The 24,469-nt window shown below is 39.1% G+C and overlaps 2 protein-coding genes and 1 long non-coding RNA gene across 3 annotated transcripts in view; 1 reads left to right on the top strand and 2 right to left on the bottom strand.

Annotated features, from left to right (window-relative positions):
- The first annotated feature begins 1,372 nt into the window (after positions 1 to 1,372).
- Positions 1,373 to 19,158, top strand: LOC125248528. The gene is made up of 6 exons (XR_007180321.1): positions 1,373 to 1,665; positions 12,781 to 12,972; positions 13,952 to 14,165; positions 14,581 to 14,665; positions 14,809 to 14,901; positions 18,927 to 19,158. It is a non-coding gene; the product is annotated as an uncharacterized LOC125248528 (long non-coding RNA).
- On the bottom strand, positions 2,262 to 4,626 carry sst1.2 (somatostatin 1, tandem duplicate 2). Its single transcript, XM_048160452.1, has 2 exons — positions 3,949 to 4,626; positions 2,262 to 2,619 (listed from the first exon to the last, which is right to left on the bottom strand). The coding sequence occupies exons 1-2, from the start codon at positions 4,099 to 4,101 to the stop codon at positions 2,410 to 2,412; spliced, it is 363 nt and encodes a 120-aa protein (XP_048016409.1). The 5' UTR covers positions 4,102 to 4,626; the 3' UTR covers positions 2,262 to 2,409.
- col4a3 (collagen, type IV, alpha 3) overlaps positions 5,344 to 24,469 on the bottom strand; it is a 46,121-nt gene continuing 26,995 nt past the window's right edge. The window contains exons 29-52 of the mRNA XM_048160453.1: positions 23,130 to 23,224; positions 21,232 to 21,382; positions 20,956 to 21,069; positions 20,697 to 20,864; positions 20,490 to 20,579; positions 20,250 to 20,384; positions 20,010 to 20,108; positions 19,843 to 19,932; positions 19,615 to 19,754; positions 19,378 to 19,504; positions 19,172 to 19,252; positions 18,903 to 19,004; positions 18,778 to 18,825; positions 18,502 to 18,687; positions 16,770 to 16,900; positions 15,177 to 15,249; positions 14,989 to 15,060; positions 14,743 to 14,868; positions 14,560 to 14,658; positions 13,948 to 14,148; positions 13,633 to 13,810; positions 13,377 to 13,491; positions 12,765 to 12,937; positions 5,344 to 11,862 (exon numbers count right to left, since the gene is read on the bottom strand). Of these exons, the coding sequence (XP_048016410.1) occupies positions 11,790 to 11,862; positions 12,765 to 12,937; positions 13,377 to 13,491; positions 13,633 to 13,810; positions 13,948 to 14,148; positions 14,560 to 14,658; positions 14,743 to 14,868; positions 14,989 to 15,060; positions 15,177 to 15,249; positions 16,770 to 16,900; positions 18,502 to 18,687; positions 18,778 to 18,825; positions 18,903 to 19,004; positions 19,172 to 19,252; positions 19,378 to 19,504; positions 19,615 to 19,754; positions 19,843 to 19,932; positions 20,010 to 20,108; positions 20,250 to 20,384; positions 20,490 to 20,579; positions 20,697 to 20,864; positions 20,956 to 21,069; positions 21,232 to 21,382; positions 23,130 to 23,224 (2,867 nt within the window). The 3' untranslated portion in view covers positions 5,344 to 11,789. The remainder of the gene's footprint in view (positions 11,863 to 12,764; positions 12,938 to 13,376; positions 13,492 to 13,632; positions 13,811 to 13,947; positions 14,149 to 14,559; positions 14,659 to 14,742; positions 14,869 to 14,988; positions 15,061 to 15,176; positions 15,250 to 16,769; positions 16,901 to 18,501; positions 18,688 to 18,777; positions 18,826 to 18,902; positions 19,005 to 19,171; positions 19,253 to 19,377; positions 19,505 to 19,614; positions 19,755 to 19,842; positions 19,933 to 20,009; positions 20,109 to 20,249; positions 20,385 to 20,489; positions 20,580 to 20,696; positions 20,865 to 20,955; positions 21,070 to 21,231; positions 21,383 to 23,129; positions 23,225 to 24,469) is intronic.

The following is a 24,469-nucleotide window of genomic DNA, read 5'->3' as shown; positions in this document are numbered from 1 at the left end:
TGTGCTAAACCTAAACCAAATGAAATATGTCTCCATGAGAAATAACAGTTGGTTGTGGGCAGGCAGGCAGTGAGTAAAGAGGAATTAACCAGCTGACATGATGACTCATCACGTTCAGAGTAGCGCAACTAATTGGTTTGATTGACAGCTGTAGATACAGTGGCTAGTGTATCTCCATATGACCAGATTGAAATGAAAGAATAGTTAAGTAACAAAATACCATATATAAGCTGTACTGCAATGAATTGGAATTACTTTGGCTTTGTGCCAACTTCTCATCACTTAATTTTACATGCAGAAGGTCGTGAATGACAGTAACGAGTCTTTTGTTCGGAGAGCGTGACACGTCACTGGCTTTACTAGAGCTGTGTGGACAGCGAAGATACACTCAATTCATGCTTTGGGCCTATTGTTTTCCTCGCAACAGAAGGATTTTCTGATATTTGTGTTTTGTTTTAGCTGGACGAGGGGCATTATGAGGGAATAACATAGAAAATCTTTGTGTGGGTGCATGTGTGCATGAGAGAGATATTATTGCTAATCTACCTTAATATCCAGAGGAAAATATTATTGCTCTTTTATAGCTCTGGTGACTTTTTCCATAAAAAAATGATATAAAATAACTATTACAATTATAAAATTATATATATAAAATAATTATAAAAATGAACACGTAGTTATGGATATAATATATACGTTTACATTGCCCTGTTGAAAAAAAAGCATATGCTGGTAAGGTAGGTTTTGAAGCTGGGATGCTGGTTTGAGCTGGTTTATGCTGGTCAAGTGCTGGTCTTATGATGGTCCAGTTTAGGACCAGCACTTGACCAGCATGGACCAGCATAGGACCAGCACTTGACCAGCATAAACCAGCTAAAACCAGCATCCCAGCTTCAAAACCTACCTTACCAGCATATGCTGTTTTTTTCAACAGGGTGGTAGAATTTGATTTAAGTCCATATTGAATTTCAGAAATTTGATTGCATATTATGGTATCTGAGTAGAGTTTGAGACATTATTGGGATTACAGCAGGAGTCATTTAGCATACTCAGGAGAAACATCTGAGAAGCAGGAGACTTTAAAGTCTCATTTGCTTTCCGTCTAATCTCATTTCTCACTAGTAGATATTACAAAATCAAAAACAAAATTGTTTGAGCCAATGTAGAAAATAAGTAGGCCTACAAAAACAAGCAGGCCTACTTGTTTTCTACATTGGCTCAAACAAGTAACTACAGAAAATGTCACATAAACATACGTACATACAATATGGTTATTCTAACGCAAGCTAGTCAATATCTGTAAGTAAAATGAGCATGACGCATAAACACACACAGACACAGACACACACTTGAGAAAATGTGTGTACTCGGTAAACACGGCAGCAGAGAGCCGTTCATAATGCCTGACGAAGTCTCTTCTCAGGCTTGCTAATCAAACAGTCCAGATGTGTCGAAATATTTGCGGTGCTTTCAGGACCATAATTAAATAACAATTACAACTGCCTAACAGCTTTTTCCACCCTGTCTGCGCGTTCGTGCGCGAGCCTCAAGGGACGGAGCTCAAGTCATGGAGCAGTGTCTGTTTTCACAGACAATAACACGCTAATGAAGAACACATCAAACTAGAGAGTGTGCGCGAGAGAAACCAGCCTGCAAATGATGCGCGTGAGTTATTTGTTCTCTTCAAATATGTTCCATCAGTTATTCGTGCGAGATGAGGACACGTGGTTTTTACTGACGGAAAGCTGGACTCCAGCTAACAAATGTATGTTCTAAAAACGTCGTAGGAACAGTACTTTGCAATGTTTTACGTTAACATGTCTAGTTTTCTTGAAAAGATAATGTTAGTATTTTCCTAACATTATATTTTAATCACAATATACAGTTCTTTGAACGTTTATTTGTAATAGTCCAAGAAGTTAAACATTAGCATTCATCAAGTAGCCTACAAATAACACCATAAGGATGTTCCGAGAGTGTTTCTCGTTCCCCCTCTTTTGTCATTCTTAATCATATTGGTGTGTCGTGCCTGTCACCATGATAAACAGAAATGATCGAAATAATCCCTAATGCCTGTTAATTACCACTAATCACCTCTCTCACACACACACACACACACACACACACACACACACACACACACACACACACACAACATTAAAGCTAATGTTCCCTGCACAAATAGGCTAGTTCAAAGAAAAGACAACATACTAAATGTATACCTCATCACCATATTCACATAATCCACCACAAAAAAAAAGCCCTTTTATTTTTATTCTTTATTTCGTAGTTTATTAACTTCACATCAGTCGATTGGCGGACAGAACCAATTAACTGGTGGTTTGACCACAGCGGTTAGGTTAGCAAGAGATTTGAGAGGGTGTTAGTTGGCAACTTCAAGTGAGGGCCTCAGCAGGAAGTGAAGCCCTTCCAGTAGAAGTTTTTGCATCCCGCTTTACGTTCCCGAGCGGGAATGTGGTTCGAGCTCTCTGCGGAACGCTCTAGCTCCACACGTAGGTCCTCGTTTTCATCCACCGTTGAAATATCATTCTCGCGCATCTCCATTTCAGGCATGGAGAGCAGGGAGAGAAGTTCTTCAATGTCTTTCTTGGTCCAGTCCTGAGAAAAGAAATGATGGGATTAACATTTCAAGTAATTTCCCCCCTCACTTTCTCTTTTATTTGGATAATAAACACTGCCTGGTAAAGTTGCCTGGGGTGCATTCATTTAGATTAAGGTATACATGAGGTGACTAAGGCTAAAAGAGAAAAGCCATTTCGTATTTATAGTGGAATGTGTGTTTTGATTAGAGCTAAATGTATCCCATTAGAGTTCCTGTATAGTAAAAGATAATGCATTTACTTGCCAAGATGTAAATGAGAAAAACAGAGGGTCATTTAGAAACATGTGGGAGTTAAAAGGAAAAGGAGGGAGAGGGACGGGAAGTAATGATGTCTTCCTATAGAATTAGAAGGGGTTTGTAGTAATTTCCCATTTAAATGTCTATTAAAAGTAGAATGAACTAGAGCATTAAACAAACTGAACATTTCAACAAACTAAAACTTAAATAGTCCTCCTGTTTTGATGCAAAGGGATAGTTCAAAAATTGAACTATGAAATTGTCATTATTTACTGTTAAATATATCATTCATTTCTTCTGCAGAACACAAAAGAAGATATTTAAAAAAAAAAAGCCTCCTTATAAGTCAATGGGGTCCGATGTTGTTTTGAACCCCATTGACTTGCATTATGGAAACGTATTTAGTATTCCGCAGTAGAAAGCCAGTCAGTACAGGTTTGTACGGACATGAGGGTGAGTAAATGACATTTTTTGGGGGGTAAACTCTCCATTAATGTGTGCTCACAACAACAACAACTACACAAGTTTAATGTTGGTTAAATTTGAGTGTGGGATGGCAGCATTGAACATGCAGATAATGGAAAACTAGAACTCATTTGAACAGCTAGCTGGTAAATCTAGGCCATCCCGGTAACAAAAATGTTCTATGAACGTTTTGTTCCCATTAATTTTCCCATTAAGTTATTAAAACATTATTTCTGAATGTTCTCAGAATGTTCAAATGTGCAGTTTTTTAAAAAATGTTTATGTCTTGGTTATGTGAACAAGAAACATTAAGGAAATGTTTTCTTTATTTGATTATTTTGCAAGTATTGCAGGAACGTTACTTTTGAATGTTCTCTGCAACATCTGAAAAAAGTAATATAATAATAATTTAAAAAAAAACAGACTAATGTCCAACTTAAATGTTTCAAAAAACATTCCATGAATGATGTATAAATAACATTTTTGTGTTAATGTTTTTTTGATGTTATTAAAGACCAGATAACTGGTCAGAATGCTTGTTCATAATTTTGAGAGAACCTTGCCAGAAAGTTGTGAGAACGTTTCCCTGTTAGCAGATGTGTCAATGTGTGTTCGAGGCTCACCTGTGTAGCCTGTCCGATCGCTCGTGCTCTCTGCAGAAGTCTGCGATGGCGGAAGTCCAGGTCCGGTTCTAGCTGGGAGTTTGCACTGCGACCACACAGCACAAGAGACAGACCCAACAGGGCCAAATAACACTGCAACTCACACAGTCTCATCTCAAACCTCTGTTTTCCCTTCACGGAGTGTCTCTTCGGAGCTGTGGTTCTGGTTCTGGACCCTCGGGAATCCCGAGCGCTCTTTTTAAACTCTCCCTTCACTCGTATTATTGACTGACAGCTGCCCAGGTTGCTGGGCAATGGTGGATTGTGATGTCATAAAGCATTAAGATTCTTCTGGTCCCACACTAATGGGAGACACTCTCATTAAGATAAGGCAAATGAACAAATTGCGACTTGACAATGAGAGCTACAATAAAAGCATTAGACTGAATGGATTCGGGTTTGTTCAGCTAATCTAAAACAAATACAACAGAGAAATGCCTGGGTTTGCGTCTCCCTCGCTTTGAAGCACACGCCACGGCAGAGGCGAAGGATAAAAGGTTTTATAAACTTAATTGACTCTGAGTGAAGAGTTTAATGTGTCTTTTCTTGAAGTGTTAACACAAGAAGTACGTGCGTTTGCGCTGCTGGTGACATCTTTCATTCCCATTGAAAAGATCAAAGAATGAATTTAATGATTTGTGAATTCTGAATTAAGATTCAAAGATATATAAATATCAAAGCCCAAATGTAATAAATATTTACAATAGAAGACTACAATATTACTGTATTACACAAAGACAAGCATCACTTTTGTTTATATGAATCTTAAACCCCTCAAGCCATTTCTTGAGACCAGAATATCATTTTTGAATTTGGAATTAGGCTCTTTTATTATGTGCAAATTCAACTATTTAGAAGCCACCCAGAACAACATGGTGACGAGTTGTTCCTTTTCTGCTCTTTTCTCCTACAGATTGCCATCAAAAATACGAATTTATTTGGATTTTTGACCATTTTAAGTTCCACATTGTAGCATTTAATTAGAAAAGGTGGCACTGGTGCTTTTGAGTGTGAGGTCACATTTCCAGTAATGTCACATTCAATTTGATCTTTAAATGATTTCATTAAAAGAACACCACCTACTACAAAAATTAGAGACTTTTCAAAGCCAAACTCAAAAGCAGTGAAAAGTAACACAAAAACATTTGCATTAGGCATTCAAAAAGAGATTCTGCCCTGACATCTTGTGGTCAGCCTTAAGTAGTCATGACTTAGAAAAGGCAAACAAATCTCAAAACCAAGTTACATAAAACTTAGATTAAAAGTGGTAATGATAGATAGATAGATAGATAGATAGATAGATAGATAGATAGATAGATAGATAGATAGATAGATAGATAGATAGATAGATCGATCTTCATCCAAAAGATGATTTATTCAATTAGTGCAATGTTACCACATGTCCAAACACAATCATTATTTTGAATTAAGGGGACAAAAAAGTATCATTAGGCCAATTACACATACATTTTCTACAGAAATATTCAATATATACACATTGTTTTGGACCAAAAAACATTATAGCATTTTCAATTATACAGTTCTCGAGCTATTAAACACTGCAGTCCAAAAAAAAAGACCAATAACTTCAAAACTAAATGTGTGCAATCATGTTTTTAGTTGCAATTATGAAACCGCAAAACACAGTATTTGTGATTCATATAGACACACAAATCACACTTTCAGCCAATTCTGATTTCTATTTCTCTGTACAGGGAAAAAAACAAGTAATACATGACTGTGTGGAACAGACCTGCAACAAAGCAGATTATACAATGAAGGCAAGTTTCATATTTTCTTTATAAGTGTTTTTAAGACTACACTCATTGATAAGCTTTTACATGTCATAATTAATTGCAATTCCTGTTTAAATTGAATATGAGTCATCAGGAAATCTCCTTAATGCAATGCTATGATGAGCGTCTTGTGAATTCACATAATGGCTACACATAATATATAATAAATGAACATTTCATTCATCTAACTAATAGCACCATTAACTCTGAGTAACTCAGAGTTAAATATGAACAAGCATAAATATGCTTTGCAAAACCTCAGCACCAAAAGCATATTTCAAATAAGCTTTGCACAAACTAATGTGAATTCAACAATTTTGTACACTAAGAAACAGACTTTGATTCTTTCTTGAATATAAAGTTCCAAAAGCAAAGCAGATGTATAGCAATATATTTGTATAATAAAGCAGACAGAAAATCATAGTCAAATTATAAGCATGGCTTGCATACACTGACTATTGCACACAATGTTTCAGACATATCCAAAATACTTAAGCCGAGATCTACTGAATTTTAATTCAAGATATTTAGGCAATTCCTTAAAGGATGTATATTATAAAACAAATTTGGAACTTGGAAGACTGACAATTATTTGCTGTATTACTATTTGTTTACTAAATTAGTAACACATTAAGACAATATTTTTTAGTATTTGTTCATATTTAATATAGAGTGTTAGTCAGGAAGAGATTAATGTGTATTAGTTAACATTTAAAATTAAAGTATTTAAACTTTAATTACTAAACTATTTCTCAGTAGCACTGCTGAAGTGTAGATTAACTTTTCTATTTCTATTCATTTTAAATACTGAATTAAATATACAGTTTTTGCTCAATATGAGCAACCTGAGCTCAAACTATTATTCACTGAGTGCATGTTTTTCAATTCATGCTTGAATCTTGCTAGAAAAAAAAAGGGTTCCCTTTCGATACGGTTCACTCGCATTGCATTAGTTTTGACACTTATGGGGAAAACTCCTGTTTTCTCTGAATCCTGAAGCCTGATTGGTTCACATCTGTGCCGCTGCGCAGACAAATGGTATTTCAGGCCAAAAAGGGCAGGGTTGACTGCCTATATAAGTCATACAGAAACACTGTCAGTCAGAATCTTTCTCCTTCAGCAGAACAATGTTACTTCAGCAAAAGAAGAAGCTCAGCCATCAGCCTGAGCAGTGCCTCACTCTCCCCTCAGCACGCCGAATCTCCTGTGCTCTTCACCTGCAAAGATCAGCACCCCTCATCTACTGCGAGTGGCATGATCACATTTGGCGGCTCTAACGACGAATTAGATTCGATGTCTCTGGCCGCTTCTGAGTCTGGTGAGTGGGTGAACTCAGGTGATGACTCTGCCTCTCCGCCGCTTAAAGCAACAGATGACGTGCGGCCCTGCGTGGACTCAAAGCTCATGCGAGTCCTCACTAAAGCTGTTCAAGTGCTCGGCTTGGAGTGGTTGGCCCCAGAAGAGCCCGCTCACAGCCGACTCGACAAGTGGTTCCTGCAGCGGGAAGCCAACAGTGGTGCCCCGTCAGTGTCCAGCCTCGTTCTTCCTGGAAGTACACCAAGAGCACACTAAGATGTGGCGCGCCCAATACTCGGCGTGTCCACGCTTTGTCTGCTCTGTCCACGGTAGACGGTGCCACAAAAAAAGGCTATGTGAAGCTCCCCCAACTGCTGTCTCTGGCGCATCTCTGCCCACCCATGAGCATGATGCACTCTTCGGTCTCAGAAGACAGTTCTCATGTCCTCCAAGCCAAAGTTGACTCTTTGCTAGAAAAAAGGTGCTGTGGAGAGAGTTCCCACGGAACGCAGCAAGTCATGCTTTTACAACCACTACTTCCTCATCCCCAAGAAAGATGGCGGCCTCAGGCCCATTCTCGATCTGAGACATCTGAATCACACCCTCATGAGACGGCCATTCAGAATGTTAACTATGAAACAAATCCTTGCGCAGATTTGCCCCGGGAATCGGTTTATATCAGTCGATCTGAAAGATGCTTACTTTCAAATCCAGATAGCCCCCATCACAGACCGTTCTTAAGATTTGCATTCGGAGGGTGGCATACCAGTATACAGTCCTTCCATTCGGACTCTCTCTAGCTCTGTGTACTTTTACTAAGTGCATAGACGTGGCTCTTTCCCCTCTGAGGCAGATTGGAATCCGCATATCTCAACAATTGTCTCCTTTTAGCCCAGTCGAGGCAGGAGCTATGCAGCCACAGATCCCTGCTCCTCAGTCATCTGGAGAACCTGGGAAGTCAACTTTGGCAAGAGCTCGCTGCTCCCCAGCCAATGAATTTCGTTCTTGGTTCTTCAACTCAGCTCTAATGTCGTTAAGCTTCTCAGAGGGTCTAGAAGTTTTAATCCTCCCCGCCCTTGCTCGGTACCACCATGGGACCTCTCCACAGTACTTAGGGCTCTTCGAGGCCCTCCTTTTGAGCTGCTTGAGACAGCTGACCTTCGGTCCCTCTCGCTTAAGGCTGCCCTCCTGCTGGCTTTAGTGTCAGTCAAGCGAGTTGGAGATCTATCTGTGGAACCCCTCCTGCCTAAGTTCGGTCATTACGACAGTAAATTGGTCCTTAGGCTGAGGAAAGTTTACGTGCTAAAAGTGCTTTCTACCTCGTTAAGAACGCAGGTGATAGTGCTCCTAGCTCTTCTGCTCGCGGAAGACGAACAGGCACTTCATCCACTCTGTCCCACAAGGACCCTCAAAGTGTATACCAAGCATTCTGGCCTGTTTTGGCAATCAGAGCAGCTGTTTGTCAGCTTTGGAGGCCGCACTAAAGGGCTACTGGCTTTGAAGCAAAGACTTTCCAGGTGGATCGTGGATGTGATAGCGCTGGCTTACAAGTCTGTGGACTTCTTGTGCCCCTTAGGAGTGAGGGCCTACTCCGCTAGAAGAATGGCCTCCTCTTGGGCATGGTCCAGCAGAGTCTCTATCGCAGATATCTGTGCGGCGGCCGGCTGGTCCTCGCCGTCCACTTTCATCAGATTTTACAACCTGTACTTCCTTGCTTATCAAGCATGGGTATTGTCAGTCGGAAATACTTATGTATTATGTAGCAGGCTCTGACTGTGGTCTGAGCTTCTCTTTATACAGCTGATTGAGGGGCCCTCAAGGACTTTCAAGGTGTCTGCTTGCAGAGCGACTTCTGTTCAGTGCTTGTAGCAAGGCTTTTGGATTAGATTGGATTAGATAAGATTATGACTGACGCCATTTCTGTATGACTTATACAGATGGTAGTCAACCAGAATGCCTATTACCGCAGAGTTACCCGCTGCGGGTGGACCTCTAGTGGGTATTTAATATGGCTGCCCCTGTTCATTTAAAGGGGTGATGACTTGAGAAACCAAATTTCCCTTGATCTTTTAGCATAAAAAAGATTGAAGCATTTACAAAGCATTTATTTAATCAAGCTCCAAATACAGCTTGTGTGGATCCTATTTCTGACTAGGGGGCGTTAATAATTAATACATAGGCACTGACATTAGCCAGTGGGCGGTTACACTGAACTCTTAAATGGGAAAACCCCCTAAAACTGACTGTTTGAGTCAGAGGGAGAGAAACAGGGTGGAAAAAGGTCATCAATCACTACATTTTTTAAATTTTTTTTGTCCAAAAAACTATAGTAATATTATAATTGCACCTAAGGGAACATAATAAAAAAAAAAACATGTCATGACCCCTTTAAGCCATTAGTCGACTAATCGCACGTTTATAGTTTATAGCCTATAGTTGAGTTGGGACGCGCTCCAGTTCACAGAGAAAGAAAGTGCATCTACTTGTATTCTTTATTTTACAAAAGCACAACATTTTGTTGTTATTGTGAGTTTAAATAAATAAGAAATAAGAAAAAAGTATTTATAGTTCCGAATGATCTATTATTCTTAATTATATAACCAAAAATGTATTATTGTAAATCTAAGTAATTTCGTTATCAGGAAAAAATGTAAGTGATGGTGCCGGCGTCTCCATATCATGCAGTACTTTCCACTCTCCACAAAAAATAAATAAAATAAAATAAAAAAATAAATATGCACCAATCTTATAGTGTTGGATCCGTAAATAAATATACACCAGTCTACATCAGAGACAGATGCCTTTTAAAATCTATAAATTGATGGCTATTTGATGTTTTAAAATGATCTAACCAACACTGCTCCAATTCGTTGATCAACATCATTTAAACATATGGAGCTGTCCTAATAAAAAACTTGTTTTAATGACTCGTTTATTCATTAAATAATTAAGCTACAAAGATACAAACACAGGTTAAGTAAAATATCCTGAATATACAGTAATATTATTCAAATATTAATAAAAAAAAAAGTTATAGACTGCGAATATAGAATTGCATAAAAAATAACAAAATTAATTAATTTTATGATATGATTTGAAATTTGAATGATACGAAATAAAACAAATCAAAATGTATAATGAAGAAACAGATGTGTAACAAGTCTTGCACATTGGAGCAGTTGCATGCAGCCATTATCAGGAGGAACACGTCGATTATTTTTACTATTGCGGAATGAGACGAAGGAAGAGCGCTTCTCTCCTCTGTGCGGAAACACTGAGTAGGTCTACTGCCTTTATTCTGGCTGACTACCAACTGTATAGGCAGTCAACCCTGCCTTTTGTGGCAGGCTGAAACACCAGACTTGAACCGAACAGGTTTCAGGATTCAGAGAAACAGGAGTTTTCCCCATAAGCGTCCACAATGCTCATTCTCATTATTTTAGGGTTCCCATTTTCTTAGGATTTTCTAATGGCTCACAACTGCTATTCCTACACACAAAAGTCATTCATACTTAACTACTAATTAAAAATAGTTATACTTTAGAGCATGAAAGCTGTTTATTAATGAGAAGCAGCTGAACTGAAGTCCCCCAAATCCTAAATTGGACTTCGCAATTATAAGTTAGAGTAAATTTGAGAGAAAAACACATTGATAAGTGCTGGCCAGGACACAGAGAATTCTGAAAACAATGACAAACACTGGGCTTGTACTGTACCTTGGATTTAGGATAAATCAAATCTAAAACAAAGAACATCCATTAAAAGGGAATCCATTGTTTTGTTTGGCTTTTGTTCCTAAAAAACTCTGAATAAACTAAAGGCTTGAATTCACTACACAACTTTTGAGCAAACCTGGATGTGATACACTAAGTAGCTGAGGATCATTCACTACCAGACTTTCAAGTCATCTGAACAACAAACTCACACAGAAACATGTGTCTTGTTGCTAGAAGATGTATGATAGTTAAAACAAACATTGACATGCAGGAGTTGACCACAGCAGTTGTAGCAAGAAAAAATGAAACTAGCGCATTTGGAAGTGGTCTTGGGTGGGTAGACGTGGCCAGTATGATGGATTCTACAGATTACAATAGGAGTTAGAGGAGAGCCCTGCAGTCAGTTTTTTATCGGTGGTGATAAGTGAAATATTGAGGCTAATTTGTTACGCATGTTCTGTTACTGTATTTTTATTGTATTTTATCGCAACACTGGTAGATAGAGCATAGCTTCGGTTTCAGTAGCTACGTGTCATACACTACGATATGTGTTCTAAAATCGGCTCAAAATACGATTCCTCCAACTGGATGGAATCATAGTCTGAAGCTGAAAAATCAGAGTCTGTGCCCATCATACAGTATGAAATGTTCTGTGAAATTTCGGTCAACTCCGACTGCCATAATCTGCAGACTGGAGATTTTTTGGCAACTATTGTTGCTCATCTAAAATAAAAGTTGTGTAATGTATTCCAGCCTTAACTTGTCCAAAGGTTCTGATTGACTGAAAAGCATTTAAAAAATGAACAGTTGGTCTACCCATAACTGTATCATTCCACTCATTAACTGAATCACATAATGACAACTCATATCCAGTTGTTTCCAGGTGAAACACTTGAAGGCTGACTTCACGGATCCTACCTACATTACACAAGTCACGGAAAACTGACAAGTGAAAGTTTATAGTTCAAGTCTCATACCAAGGTCAGCTCTGACCTTAAGACAGCTTCATACAGACCTGACAGCGGCTGATAATCTCTTTGTGTCTTGCTGTCTTGGGCTCTGGCACACTGAGGAACGAGAAAAGGTTAAAGGTTCATTTGTGATGTTATTTTTTATTTAAAGGATTAGTTCACTTTAAAATTAAAAAATGACCCCATGATTTACTCATCCTCAAGCCATCCTAGGTGTATATGACTTTCTTCTTTCAGACAAATACAATAATAATCACCCTGATGCTCCCAAGCTTTATAATGGCAGTGCACGGAAACCACCTGTTTGAAACTCAAAAAAGTGCATCCATCCATCATAAACGTACTCCACACGGCTCCGGGGGGTTTATAACGGCCTTCTGAAGTGAAGCGATGCGCTTGTGTAAGAAAAATATCCATATTTAACATGTTATAATGTAAAATATTTAGCATCCGCCAGACCGCCTTCTGTATTCAACATACGAAGAAAGTGTGATGCTTCTCGTACTTCAAAATACTCATACAACGCCTTCCATATTCAACTTACAAAACAAAGTAAGTTGACACACACAAAGGTGTGGCGGGTGGAAGCTAGTTATTTTACTTTATAACGTGTTAAATATGGATATTTTTCTTACACAAACGGATCGCCTCGCTTCAGAAGGCCTTTATTACAGGTGGTTTCTGTGCACTGCCATTATAAAGCTTATTAGCATCAATGTGATTATTAATATAATTTTGATTGTAGTCGTCTGAAAGAAGAAAGTCATATACACCTAGGATGGCTTGAGGCTGAGTAAATCATGGGGTAATTTTAATTTCAAAGTGAACTAATCCTTTAATATAACAGTGTTTTAAAAACTATGCCAGTCATGATCCAAGCAGTGAATCGTGAAGATTGACTTTTTGAAAATTTGATTCCCCCCTCCCCCCTTTTTCAGAATCACCCATGTAATCTAAAGCAGATTCAATAAAAATTTTAAGTTTCTAAACTCTTGTACCTGAACATTCTGCTAGGGTCAAGTGATGCAAGCCAGTAGCTGAAGGAATCGGGATAGAAGTTACAGGTGCCGCGACCATGACACTCTATGAATGGAATCTTCCGGAATTCTTCCAGACAGGATCCAGGTGAGACCAGCGGCTGTCCGGAACCTTCTGCACCTGCTCCCGTTTGCTAGGAAAAATAAATCAGAACAAGCACAGAGAGAGGTAGCAGATTTTTTCATGTTTTTGATTTTTTAAAATGGTTTTTAATGTTTTTAAAAGGCCATATTTATATATATTTATATACTGTTTATTATATATTTATATACTGTAAAAACACTAATGTTGTGAAATTTAAATGTTTTCTAATATATATATATAAATAACAATTGTATTTATTCCTGTGATATTCCATCTCAGTATCTATTAAACTGACCTAGGAGTTTTACATTACTTGGAGTACAAGTTTTCGCTTTCATTTTAATTAAGAATTCTAGATGTTAATTGTTTATTTTGTCAACTTTTAGCAGTACACTAATATAAATTACCTCTAAGCTAACAAACATGGATTAAATCTTTGATTCTGATCTTATGATTGCCATACTTTGTAAATAATGGCTGCCACTTACCATTACAAAGGAGTAACCTTGCCATAGTGGAAGCCATCCTGTAGGACATTTTGGGATATTACTGGTCTGGCTGTGAATTGCTATTACATTAGCTGGTGCCTCACACACAGCACACCTTTGAGGAAGAGAGAGAGAGAGAGATCTCCTCTGTTTTTATTCATATTACTATCATATTATCTATCCACAGATGTCTTTCAGTTTAATATAAACTGACTTGCGTTACCTCCTACTGAGGGAACACAGGCTTTGTGTTTACCTGCTGATATACTGTGCCAGTGAATCACCAGAAATTAATGTCTCGTCGGCGGGCATCGGCGTGTCAGTAGACAGCCAATAGGAGTAATCATTTCGAGAGGCGTAGCGACAAGTGTCGTTATGATTACAGACCAGGAAAGGCATGGTGGAGAACCTATGCAAACAGCTTCCCAGAGTTCCTATAAACACACACGCACACAGATTGTGAAAATCTGAATTGCTGTGCTCAGAATTGTTGTGTGTGTAAATGATTCCATTTGCATTATGTGCATTTGTATGCGTGTTATCATATAAATGTTCTGTCTGTGTTTCATGCCTAGGTCTTGTCCATGCCCGCGGTTATTGCCGTTGATGAAGAGAAGTGAATATCCAAAGTACAGATGTGTTGACCCACTAGGACAGACTGGTAGATCTACTGTCTGGCTATGCTTGGTAAAAAAGAATCCATCATTTTTCGGTCCCCCAGATGGGCCCCGTGAGCCCTTGGGACCCACTTCGCCTGACAAACCACGAGGACCTTCGGAGGCAAAGAAGGTTTGTTTTTACATGATGGCATTTAACTTTTTCAGTGGGAATTTTGGACTTCAAGTTTTAATGGATACTTAAACTGATCGCAATTAACATTAAAGACATTTAAAAATGCAAAAAATGCAAATAAATGCTGTTCTTTTGAACTTTCTATTCAAAGAATTCAGCTTTGCCAAAACATGAATAAATTACATTTTAGAAAACAGTTATCTGTAATAGCAATAATATTTAACAATATTACTAAATAAATACTGTAAACCCAGAATTGATGAGCTTAAGAAACTTCTTTCGAAAACATACAAAATCTTACCAACCAAATAATTTTGTATGGTAGTGTACAATTAGCTAAAGTTTAAATAGACAAGTCCAAACTTCTAGGTGTATCATTTTTAAGACCTACCTTGTTGTCCTTGTGGGCCAGTGTTACCTCTCGGTCCAGGGCCCCCATTTGGTCCAACACCTCCATCTGCACCTATACCTCCCCTCTGACCTTGTGCTCCTAAAAGGTAGGGAATTATGCAAATACAAGATGAATTCATTAAACATCAGAGAAAATTAGAGCACTGTGTTTGTGGCGTTGTACCTTTTGGACCTCGTAATCCTTTAGGTCCACGTTCTCCTGGTTCTCCTTTCTCTCCAACTCTTCCAGGCAAACCAGGTTCACCGGGGATATAGATGACCTCACCGACAACATCATCACCTTTTGGCCCTAAATAATCACAAAGAGGGGGAAAATGTTCAGGTTTGCTCGTAAAATAATATATATGACACAACAAAATGCAATGGCTTCATTTTTAATATGTTAGTATGCCAGTATATGAAAGATCACCTTTACATCCGGGAAATCCTTTATAACCTTTTAATCCAGGAAGCCCATTTGGACCACAATGTCCTTTTTGGCCTATAATAAAAGTATAGAAAAACTATTTTAAAATATTTATCAACCAGTCAATCTGTGTAGTTAATTGAAGATTTCTTTACATTTCATTAAATTCCATTTTAATTAGGATTTCTTACCAGCTGGTCCAACAAAACCGTCTGGCCCCATATTTCCTTTCAGACCCTTGAATCCAGGATTTCCATCTCTCCCCTGAAAACATTACAGTTTATCCCATGTCTGGATCTAACAAACAAACTCCATAATTTATTCAGCCACAAACTCTGTGTGGACCAGATTCACATCAGTGCTGTTACTCTTAAAGGTGGTAAAGAGGATGTTTTGTTTTATACATTTTTGCAATATTACTTGAAACTGTCTTTACTAACTGATAAAAGACTATTTATTAGGTGCACTGAAAGGAATATTATTAATATACATCATCTGTGCACAAGGTAAGGCCTTAAAAACATCAGCCAATCGTTTACGCGATCATCGCGTAAACGATTGGCCCTCTGGCTTGTCAATCACTGCCATTGTGAGAGACGTGCGCGGATTGGCCCTCTGGCTTGTCAATCACTGCCATGACGTTCCTTGTGAGAGACGCGCGGCTGCGCGCTCTAGTAACTTTCAACACTACATGCGTCGCATGCAATGTTTTTGTCAGGAGACAGGAGTAACAACTGCAGATTATGAGGTGAGTCCGACATAATGAATCCACTAAGTGTGTGCGCGGCTTAACGATTGTAAGGCCGATTATGAATGTAAATTGATACTTATGACTGATCGCGCTCAAACGCGTCCAGTCAGTTGCTTTCAGTCTGCGATTACAGTCGGTGTTCAAATTCCATGTGAAAGTATATAAATCTGCTTCAGGAGCAGGAAACTATCGCTGTATGTTGAGCACAGTCAGAATGTTTTAGCTAGTCGTAAAATGTGCATCATTTCAAACGCTCATTTCAAAAACTCAGTCGACGAAAACATCCTCTGTACCACCTTTAAATAAAACTCAAACTAAAAGTCAAACTATTAAAAATAATTTTAAGTAATTGAAATAAATCTGAAATTATAAAAATTATAATTTTTATATGAAAAACTTAAACAAAATTGCCTTGGCAACTAACTAAAACAACTAATGAAAATATAAAAATAAAAGCCAATTCAAAGTATTAATAACAAAAAAGAGGATTAGTTCACTTTACACTTTTTGTTCGTAAGATGAATACGTAAGGCGGTCTGGTGGAAGCTAGATATTTTTCTTTATAACTTGTAAAATATGGACATTTTTCCGCTTCAGAAGGCCTTTATTAACCCCCTTTATTAACCGCACGGAGCCGCGTGGAGTACGTTTACGATGGATGGATGCACTTTCTTGAGCTTCAAACTCATTGGTCCTGTTCACTGCCATTATAAAGCTTGGATATTTATTAATATAACTCCAATCGTGTTCATCAGAATGAAGAAAGTCATATACAACTAGGATGGCTTGAGGGTGAATAAAGCTTGGGGTAATTTTCATTTTAAAGTTAACTAATCCTTTAATAGTAACTATAAATGCTTTTGAAAATAGTGGTTCTTCAGCAAACAGTCATTATTATGGAATATTTCTTCCTGGTTTTGCAGACTTTAATCTAGAAATCTAAAAATAAACAACTTCATAAAAGCCTACAGTACATCAATAAATTGATCTAGTTGATCGGATTGTGCATTTATCTCCTTTTGTGTCCACTTACTGGTTCACCAGAAAAACCCCGATCACCAGTACAACCAGGTGGCCCCGCAGGCCCCTGGGGCCCGATGCAGCCTTTATCTCCCTTCAGGCCTGGACCTGGGTCGCCAGGAGGCCCACGTGGTCCTCTGAGACCTGTATTTAAAGTTTCACACAGAAACAACAGAAGACATGTGATCAGTAATTAATAGCATGTTGAGAGTAATTTTCAAAAGGTTAAAGGTAATTTTCAAAATTACCTATGGATTTTGAAAATTACCTTTACCTTAAAACTTTACCTTTTCTTCTTGAGTCTCTCCATCATTGTCCAACTTCGGTTTGAACATAAAAGGCTGAACAGTTTCGGACATTTTCAGTGAGTCTTCGTGAGGTAATTGGCGCTGCTAACACTATGTGCTAACACAAGCTCTTGAAACCCCACCCTCTGCTTAGGAGCAGCAGCTCAAGTGCATTTAAAGGGACCCCTTGCTCACCCTCAAAAAGTGACAAATTTAACATGCTTTAGAAAATTATCTGTGTGGTATTTTGAGCTAAAACTTCACATACACACTCTGGGGACATCAGAGACTTATTTTACATCTTGTAAAAATGGCATTATACCACCCCTTTAAAACAGCTCAAACTGGTGGGGGGGTTAATCTTGAGTACCTATAGAGTAGTAGTGCATCCTTCATATCTCCAAAAAGTCTTTAGTTTTATCATATTTATAAAAGATACATACGCTATACCGAGTCTTTTCGAAAACAGCTGAGCTCCTGAAGGCGTGCCGTGTGAGCGGAGCTAAAGAGTGACGAGCACGCGCAGCCACGGAAAAACACAAGATATTCTCCATTCATTTTAACCAATAAAAACTGATTCGCAACTATCAGTTTCTATGGTTATTTTAATAACAAATATCAAGAGCGCATCAATGTAATGGGAAGCAAGATTATCATTTCCTCACAACCAAAAACACACTTCTTTGGTGACACTGTTGATTTCACGAAGTCCTGTGACCTGTGTAGACGAATTCCGTAAAGCCGAACGAAGTGTGTTGATGGGCGTGTTCTTGCTCTGGTCGACTTGTGCATGCGCGCTCTTCCAGGAGAAGTGCCCGTACAAGGAATTCCGACCTTCTTGATGTCACACAGGCCCATGCTCGAAAAAAAGACCTTTTTTGGCACAGAAATACTCCGTCATACGTCCAGCTTATGTTTTGAAACTATGGCCATGTTTAGCATGAAAATCCAACTCTTTAACAGTGTAAATAGGACAGAGTACATGAAATAGCATTATACCCCCCCTTTAAGCCTTATCTGTGAAACTGGGGGATAGAGTGATATCTGGACACACAAAAACTCACTACCACAATGCCAAGGCTTTGCTGGTGGTTGCCATGCCATTGCAATGCAATTGCTAAGGTCTTTTGAGTGGCTTTTAGTGTGTTATTGTGGTTGCTAGGGTCTTATGGGTTGTTGTTATGTCATTACTTTAGGTTTACAAAAGAACCCACCCCCTCTATGTTTTTCTCTGTTTCTTTATCATTCACTAGGTAAAAATCAGGGTAAGTCTCCACCAGGTAAGTCTCACCACTTTGAAAAGCAATAGCACACCTCTCCTCAACAAGCTTCACATTGTGAGGTATCAATCATGTCCATAGCAAGTATAATAGGGCAAAGAATTTTAAAAAATGTTGACCCTAAGTATTATCAATAGTAATTAGCAAGCACCACTAATAATCAAAGACGACTAATCACCTGTTGGGCCAGGCAGTCCATTAGGTCCTTGCTCCCCTTTTGGGCCATTGATACAGATACCAGGAGGACCTTGGTACCCAAGTGGCCCGATTTCTCCGGGTTTTCCGGGGGGACCAATATCTCCAGCTGGACCGTAGGGACCTGGTGTCCCGCATGGCCCTGGGGGTCCAGGACAGCCTTTAGTACCTGAAATTAAATATGCACATAAAGTGTAAGTATGGATAACTGATTAAGATCCGCATGTTAGAAGGGTAGGCTTTCCAAGCATGGACTTACCTTTCTCTCCGTTGACACCAGGTGGGCCAGGATCCCCATTTGTAGTGTCTAAAACAACAAAATCAAGAATGATTAATAAGAATATTCCTTCATGTGAACGTATGTGTTTGTATGTGACATCTTACACCCTCTATCTCCTTTATCTCCAGCTGATCCTGGAATGCCATCTCTGCCTATTTCTCCCCGATGTCCTTGTGGACCGGGAGCTCCAGCAGAACCAGGAACACCTTAATAAACATAGAGATACATCACTGGAAAAGACAAGTGAATTCTTCATGTTTTACAGAATATGTATTCTTGGTGTTGGTTACATTTAAGTTACATTTTACATTACAAGTCAAGATACAATACATGTAACAGAAGGGGATCATTTAATGCTAGATTAGGATCGTACCTGGTGGACCACAGGGCCCTTCACATCCAGGTGGACCTGGAAACCCATCTAAACCCTCATCACCAGGAGCTCCTGGAGGTCCTGACAATGTGACATTGGATAACAGGATAATGTGATGGGATGAAAATAGTTTTTTTGGAAATGATATAATCAAAAATATTTCTGTGAGTTTTAAATTAAAAGAATACATTTTTATAAATAAATACCTGGACCTCCTGGAACTCCAGTTTCGCCAATTTCCCCAGGAAGCCCTGGAAAACCTGGGAGCCCATTTGTCCCACATATACCCTTGTCACCTTTTTCCCCTCTAACCCCTGGACAGCCTGGCTCACCCTGATAGAATAAGAAAAATAAAGCATGAGAGTGGGTAGCTGGTTACAGCTGCCTTAGAAGGCAAGTGCTACTTTTTTCAACAATGAGAATTGAATTATAGAAATTGATACCTTCTCACCAGGTAGTCCTGGAAGTCCTGGCCCAGGAGGGCTGGGTTCACCTCTGATCCCTTTTGGTCCATTTGGCCCTGGGTCACCAGGAGGCCCAGTCAACCCACGAAGACCAGGTAAACCTTTGAGGCCTTTCACTCCTGTGACAGAAACACATTTGCATATATGAAATGACATCTGAAGCATCATGGTGTTAAAATAAAGGTTGATGAATGTGTATGAACGTGCCTGGAAACCCCATAACTCCTGGATCCCCAAAGTTTCCATTAAGACCCCGATTTCCTGGAAAACCATTCTGGCCAGGGTCACCAGAAGGGCCTGACAAAAAAGAAGGTTTATACATATGGACTATGTTCTAATGTGGACAGTAAGGCTTTGGATTTCAGCATCTATACCTGGTGGACCAGGACCTCCTGGAACTCCATTCTTCCCACATTCTCCATAATTGCCTGGGAATCCTAATTCCCCTTTAGAGCCAGGGAAACCAAGAAGACCTAAAACACATAGCGGATGTTAAATATAATGAGAAGGGTTGCAGTTCCATCAACAGGGTTTAGGTTACAGGCAAACTGAATGTATAGATATATTAGCTTGCATATTTAACATAAGTGGAAACCAGATGTTGAAAGGGTCACCTGGTAGGCCAGGGTCACCGGGATCCCCTGGACACATAACATTTGATGGCAGTCCCTTTGGACCACAGGTCCCAGGATCTCCTGGTTCCCCGGGTTTTCCTGTGTCACCAGGCACTCCATTCCTACCCATTAAACCTGATGAGAGTCCATAACCATCATTATAATATGATCAATTTCACCAATATCAAAGAAAAAGCGCCTTAAAATCATTGCTAGATTTGTATGTGTTTATGTTTGAACCTTTTGGTCCCTGGAGCCCTGGTGGTCCAGGATTTCCATCTACTCCAGGTGGACCAAACATTCCAGGACTCCCCTGATCGCCCCGTGTACCTGAAACAAAACAAATTAGTTAGAAAAAAACTTAAACTGGTTGCTGTGTTTAAGTAAATAGTATCTGGTCATTAATTGTTTGACCAGTCTCCAAGTTCCAAAAAACCTGGTGAGTACCTGGAAAGCCTGGAGGACCATCCCGACCTTGGAAACCTTTTGGTCCCCGGATACCAACCAAACCAGTCTGTCCAATTTTCCCAGGCATCCCAGGCACACCTGCTAAACCAGGTAAACCCTGTCCACATGGTCCAATTTCACCCTGTGGCCCCTTCAGCCCTTGCAGCCCTAAAGACAATACAGTGGACACCATTGTGGTGATTTGAACAAATTGGTATCTCGACAGTGACTTTTGTCATCAAATGTGGGTTTTTCTTACCAGTGGGTCCATCTAGTCCTCTGATCCCTGAGGGTCCTTCGTCACCTTTAGCTCCTGGCGAACAGCATCCTGGAACACCGGCCTCTCCTTTCAAACCATCAAGACCCCGTACACCTGTGTGAACAGTCTGCATGTGAGAGATGGAGAGAGCAAGGAATAGACATAGAAAAGACTGTATATATAATTTTGTGTATGTGTGTGTGTATATATATTATATATTCTTTAGGGAAGAATTGTGCTTGTGTAATTAAGTGCATTGGCATGGAATCCACCAACCACAGTCTCCTGGTGGTCCATCCCTTCCCCTTTGACCTGGACATCCTGATGATCCAGGGGGGCCAGAGATTCCTGGTAGCCCAAGGCCCCCTTCATCTCCTGGCAGGCCTTGCCGACCCTTGGGCCCTGGGGAGCCAAATGCTATTTCACCCTGTGGATGGAATTTAAATTTATTCTCATTCAATAAAACACAACTGTACTTATGTCATCTCAATTAAATGAGTTTTTGCTAATTTCACTGCTGAATGATGGAAACTTTGTCAAACACTTTGATGCAAAGTTCTGTCATCATTTAATCCCAACCTGTCCTTCTTTCTTCTGTGCCTCAAAAAAATAAGTCATTTTGAGTACTGTTATTTACTTTTTTAGTACAAAAAAAGCATGTAGTGACCAGGGGCCTCATTTATAAATTTTGCGTAGATTTCATCCTAAAAGTGTACGTACGCGCAAAAGCTAGATTCTGCGTATGCACGAAAAAAATCAGATTTATAAAACCATGCGTACGCCAGAACCTGGGCACAAATCCCTTTATAAATCCCAGTCAGCGGAAGATTGTGCATACGTGCATCTTCACCCTGTCTCCTCCTCCAAATCACCATAAATGGAGCTTATGATGCCTAGTTTTACTATGCATAACCTCATCTGCATATCATTTCCATGCACGTTCCCATCCACGTGACACCATGATTAACACCGTCAAAGGTACAAGACATTGGAAAATATTAGATATGGACTATAAATCATCCAATATCCTCTTTATGTTTTAGAATGAATATATCAAAAAATACATAAAAACAAAATAGTATAAAATTCTTGGGATAAAGGTTTTAGAATAGAGCTGATTCATACATTTCCACAGACCAATAGTATTTTAATTGTTTTAAACAATTCTAATCAAATTTATGCAGTATTGCTGATAAGGTGAACATATCTTTTAGGATGTTTATAGGCTATTTTTAGTAGAAACAGATAGGCCTACTTATTTATTGCAGTGTAAATACAATTGTCTGACTCTGCGCGTCACTGAAGTATTTTAAAAAGAAAATATGCAAATCTTACAGTTTTCCTCAAATTATATCCTTCAAATACAGTGGTAATTGTTTGAAGATGCCTTCACACGACATCAACACCCCCGTGCAGCTGCGGTTGTACAGTAAGCAATTATCATTGGACCTATTCAAACTGGACAACGGACCGTTCGACCACCCAATCCAGCAGTGTCTTCCATAATATCGAAGTTAAGTGTGCATCACTGATCATCGTTCTCGCTAAAATATTTTGTCCAAACATATGCAGTTTAGTTTAAAGAGGAATTATTGTGCACCTATCACTCCTCGCTGTCATTAAAACAGCGTGTCACAGGAAAAGTGATCAAAATTCATATCATTTTTGTTTAACTTCTGCGTAATGACTGCGCAATGATTTCAGTACTTATCGCCATTAGTGAAAGTGTAATAATAATGTAAATGTGTATATCAAAATGAAAACTTGTCTCCACGTGAGTTTAAATCTTTTTATTATTATTATTTAAACTGTTATTGTAAACAAGCATTATATTTATAATTAGGACTCATGATGAAATTTTAAAGTGGTTTTCCTTCATCTGCCGTCAGTCCTACAGCTCACCATCGGTGTCGCCAAACTGCCCTGTCTCCAAAATGTTCGTACGCATGGGTCAGAGTTTGCGTGGAGGTGTGCAAATTTTTCCATCAAGTTTGTTTTTATAAATCACAACTTATGAGTCGGAAGTGGCGTACAGAGTTTCAGGACCTGTTTTGTGCATACGCAAAGTTTTATAAATGAGGCCCCAGGACTGTCAAGCTCCAAAAAGAACAAAAACACACTATAAAACATGATTAAACTGGTCCATTCAATTGGGCACTATATAAGTCTCTGACCTTTAGGCCTGGCATTCCCGGTGGTCCTGGAGGGCCAGGGGTGCCTACCCTTCCATAACCAGGTGGACCTGGCTTTCCTTTCACACCCTTATCACCTACAACAATGAGAAGAAATTCAGATCAGAGAGGAGTGCCAGCATTTAAAGACACCCATCCACAACATTAAAGGTGTCCCAGAACACTATTTCAAAAGATGTAATATAAGTCTAAGGTGTCCTCAGAATGTGTCTGTTAAGTTTCAGCTCAAAATACCCCATAGATTTTTTATGATACAATGTTTTAACTGCCTATTTTGGGGCATAATTAAATATGCAGTGATTCAGTGCATGTCCCCTTTAAATGCTCGTGCTCCCCGCCCCCAAGTTGGCAAGAGTAGTAACTCCATAATACATTGTATAAAGAATAGAATAAGTTCAAACAGCTCTCTCAAAATGGATCTTTACAAAGTGTTCGTGATGCTGCATATCAGATCATGTAAGTATGGTAATAATTTTTATGGATGTTTACATTTGATTCTGAATGAGTTTCATAGTGCTCCGTGGCTAACGGGGCTAATGCTACACTGTTGGAGAGATTTATAAAGAATGAAGATGCATTTATGAATTATACAGACTGCATGCATTTAAAAATGAAAATAATGACATGGCTTTGGTCTTCGTGAATACAGTAAGAAACAATGGTAACTTTAACCACTTTAGCAGTACATTAGCAACATGCTAACGAACATTTAGAAAGACAATTTACAAATATCACTAAAAATATCATAATATCATGGATCATGTCAGTTATTATCGCTCCATCTGCCATTTTCGCTGTTGTCCTTGCTTGCTTACCTGCATAACGTCTGATGATTGGGCTGTGCAGCTCCAGACGTTAATACTGGCTTGTCTAATGCCTTGAACATGAGCTGGCATATGCAAAAGTTGGGGCCTACATATTAAAGGTCCCGTTCTTCGTGATCCCATGTTTCAAACTTTAGTTAGTGTGTAATGTTGTTGTTAGAGTATAAATAAAATCTGTAAAATTTTAAAGCTCAAAGTTCAATGCCAAGCGAGATATTTTATTTAACAGAAGTCGCCTACATCGAACGGCCAGTTTGGACTACATCCCTCTACTTCCTTCTTTAATGACGTCACTAAAACAGTTTTTTGACTAACCTCCGCCCACAGGAATACGCAAGAGTTGCGTTTGTAGAGTGTGTTTGTCGCCATGTCGTGGAAACGCTGTTATTTTCATCCCGCAGTCCAATCACCGGGTCTGATTCCGGCTCAAATTGATAGGGTAAAATTAAAGACATGTTTAAAATAACACTGAGCGCGTGCATCTCCACGTTATGGTAA

This window comes from Megalobrama amblycephala, linkage group LG16 (assembly GCF_018812025.1).
Source record: "Megalobrama amblycephala isolate DHTTF-2021 linkage group LG16, ASM1881202v1, whole genome shotgun sequence".
Taxonomy (NCBI): Eukaryota; Metazoa; Chordata; class Actinopteri; order Cypriniformes; family Xenocyprididae; genus Megalobrama; species Megalobrama amblycephala.
This window is presented reverse-complemented; position numbering and strand designations above follow the sequence as displayed.

Coding starts and splice junctions, on each gene's coding strand:
- sst1.2 (XM_048160452.1), bottom strand. CDS start 4,101: ATGAGACTGTGTGAGTTGCAGTGTTATTTGGCCCTGTTGGGTCTGTCT. Junction 2,620..3,948: donor CGATCGGACAGGCTACACAG/GTGAGCCTCGAA, acceptor TTCTTTTCTCAG/GACTGGACCAAGAAAGACAT.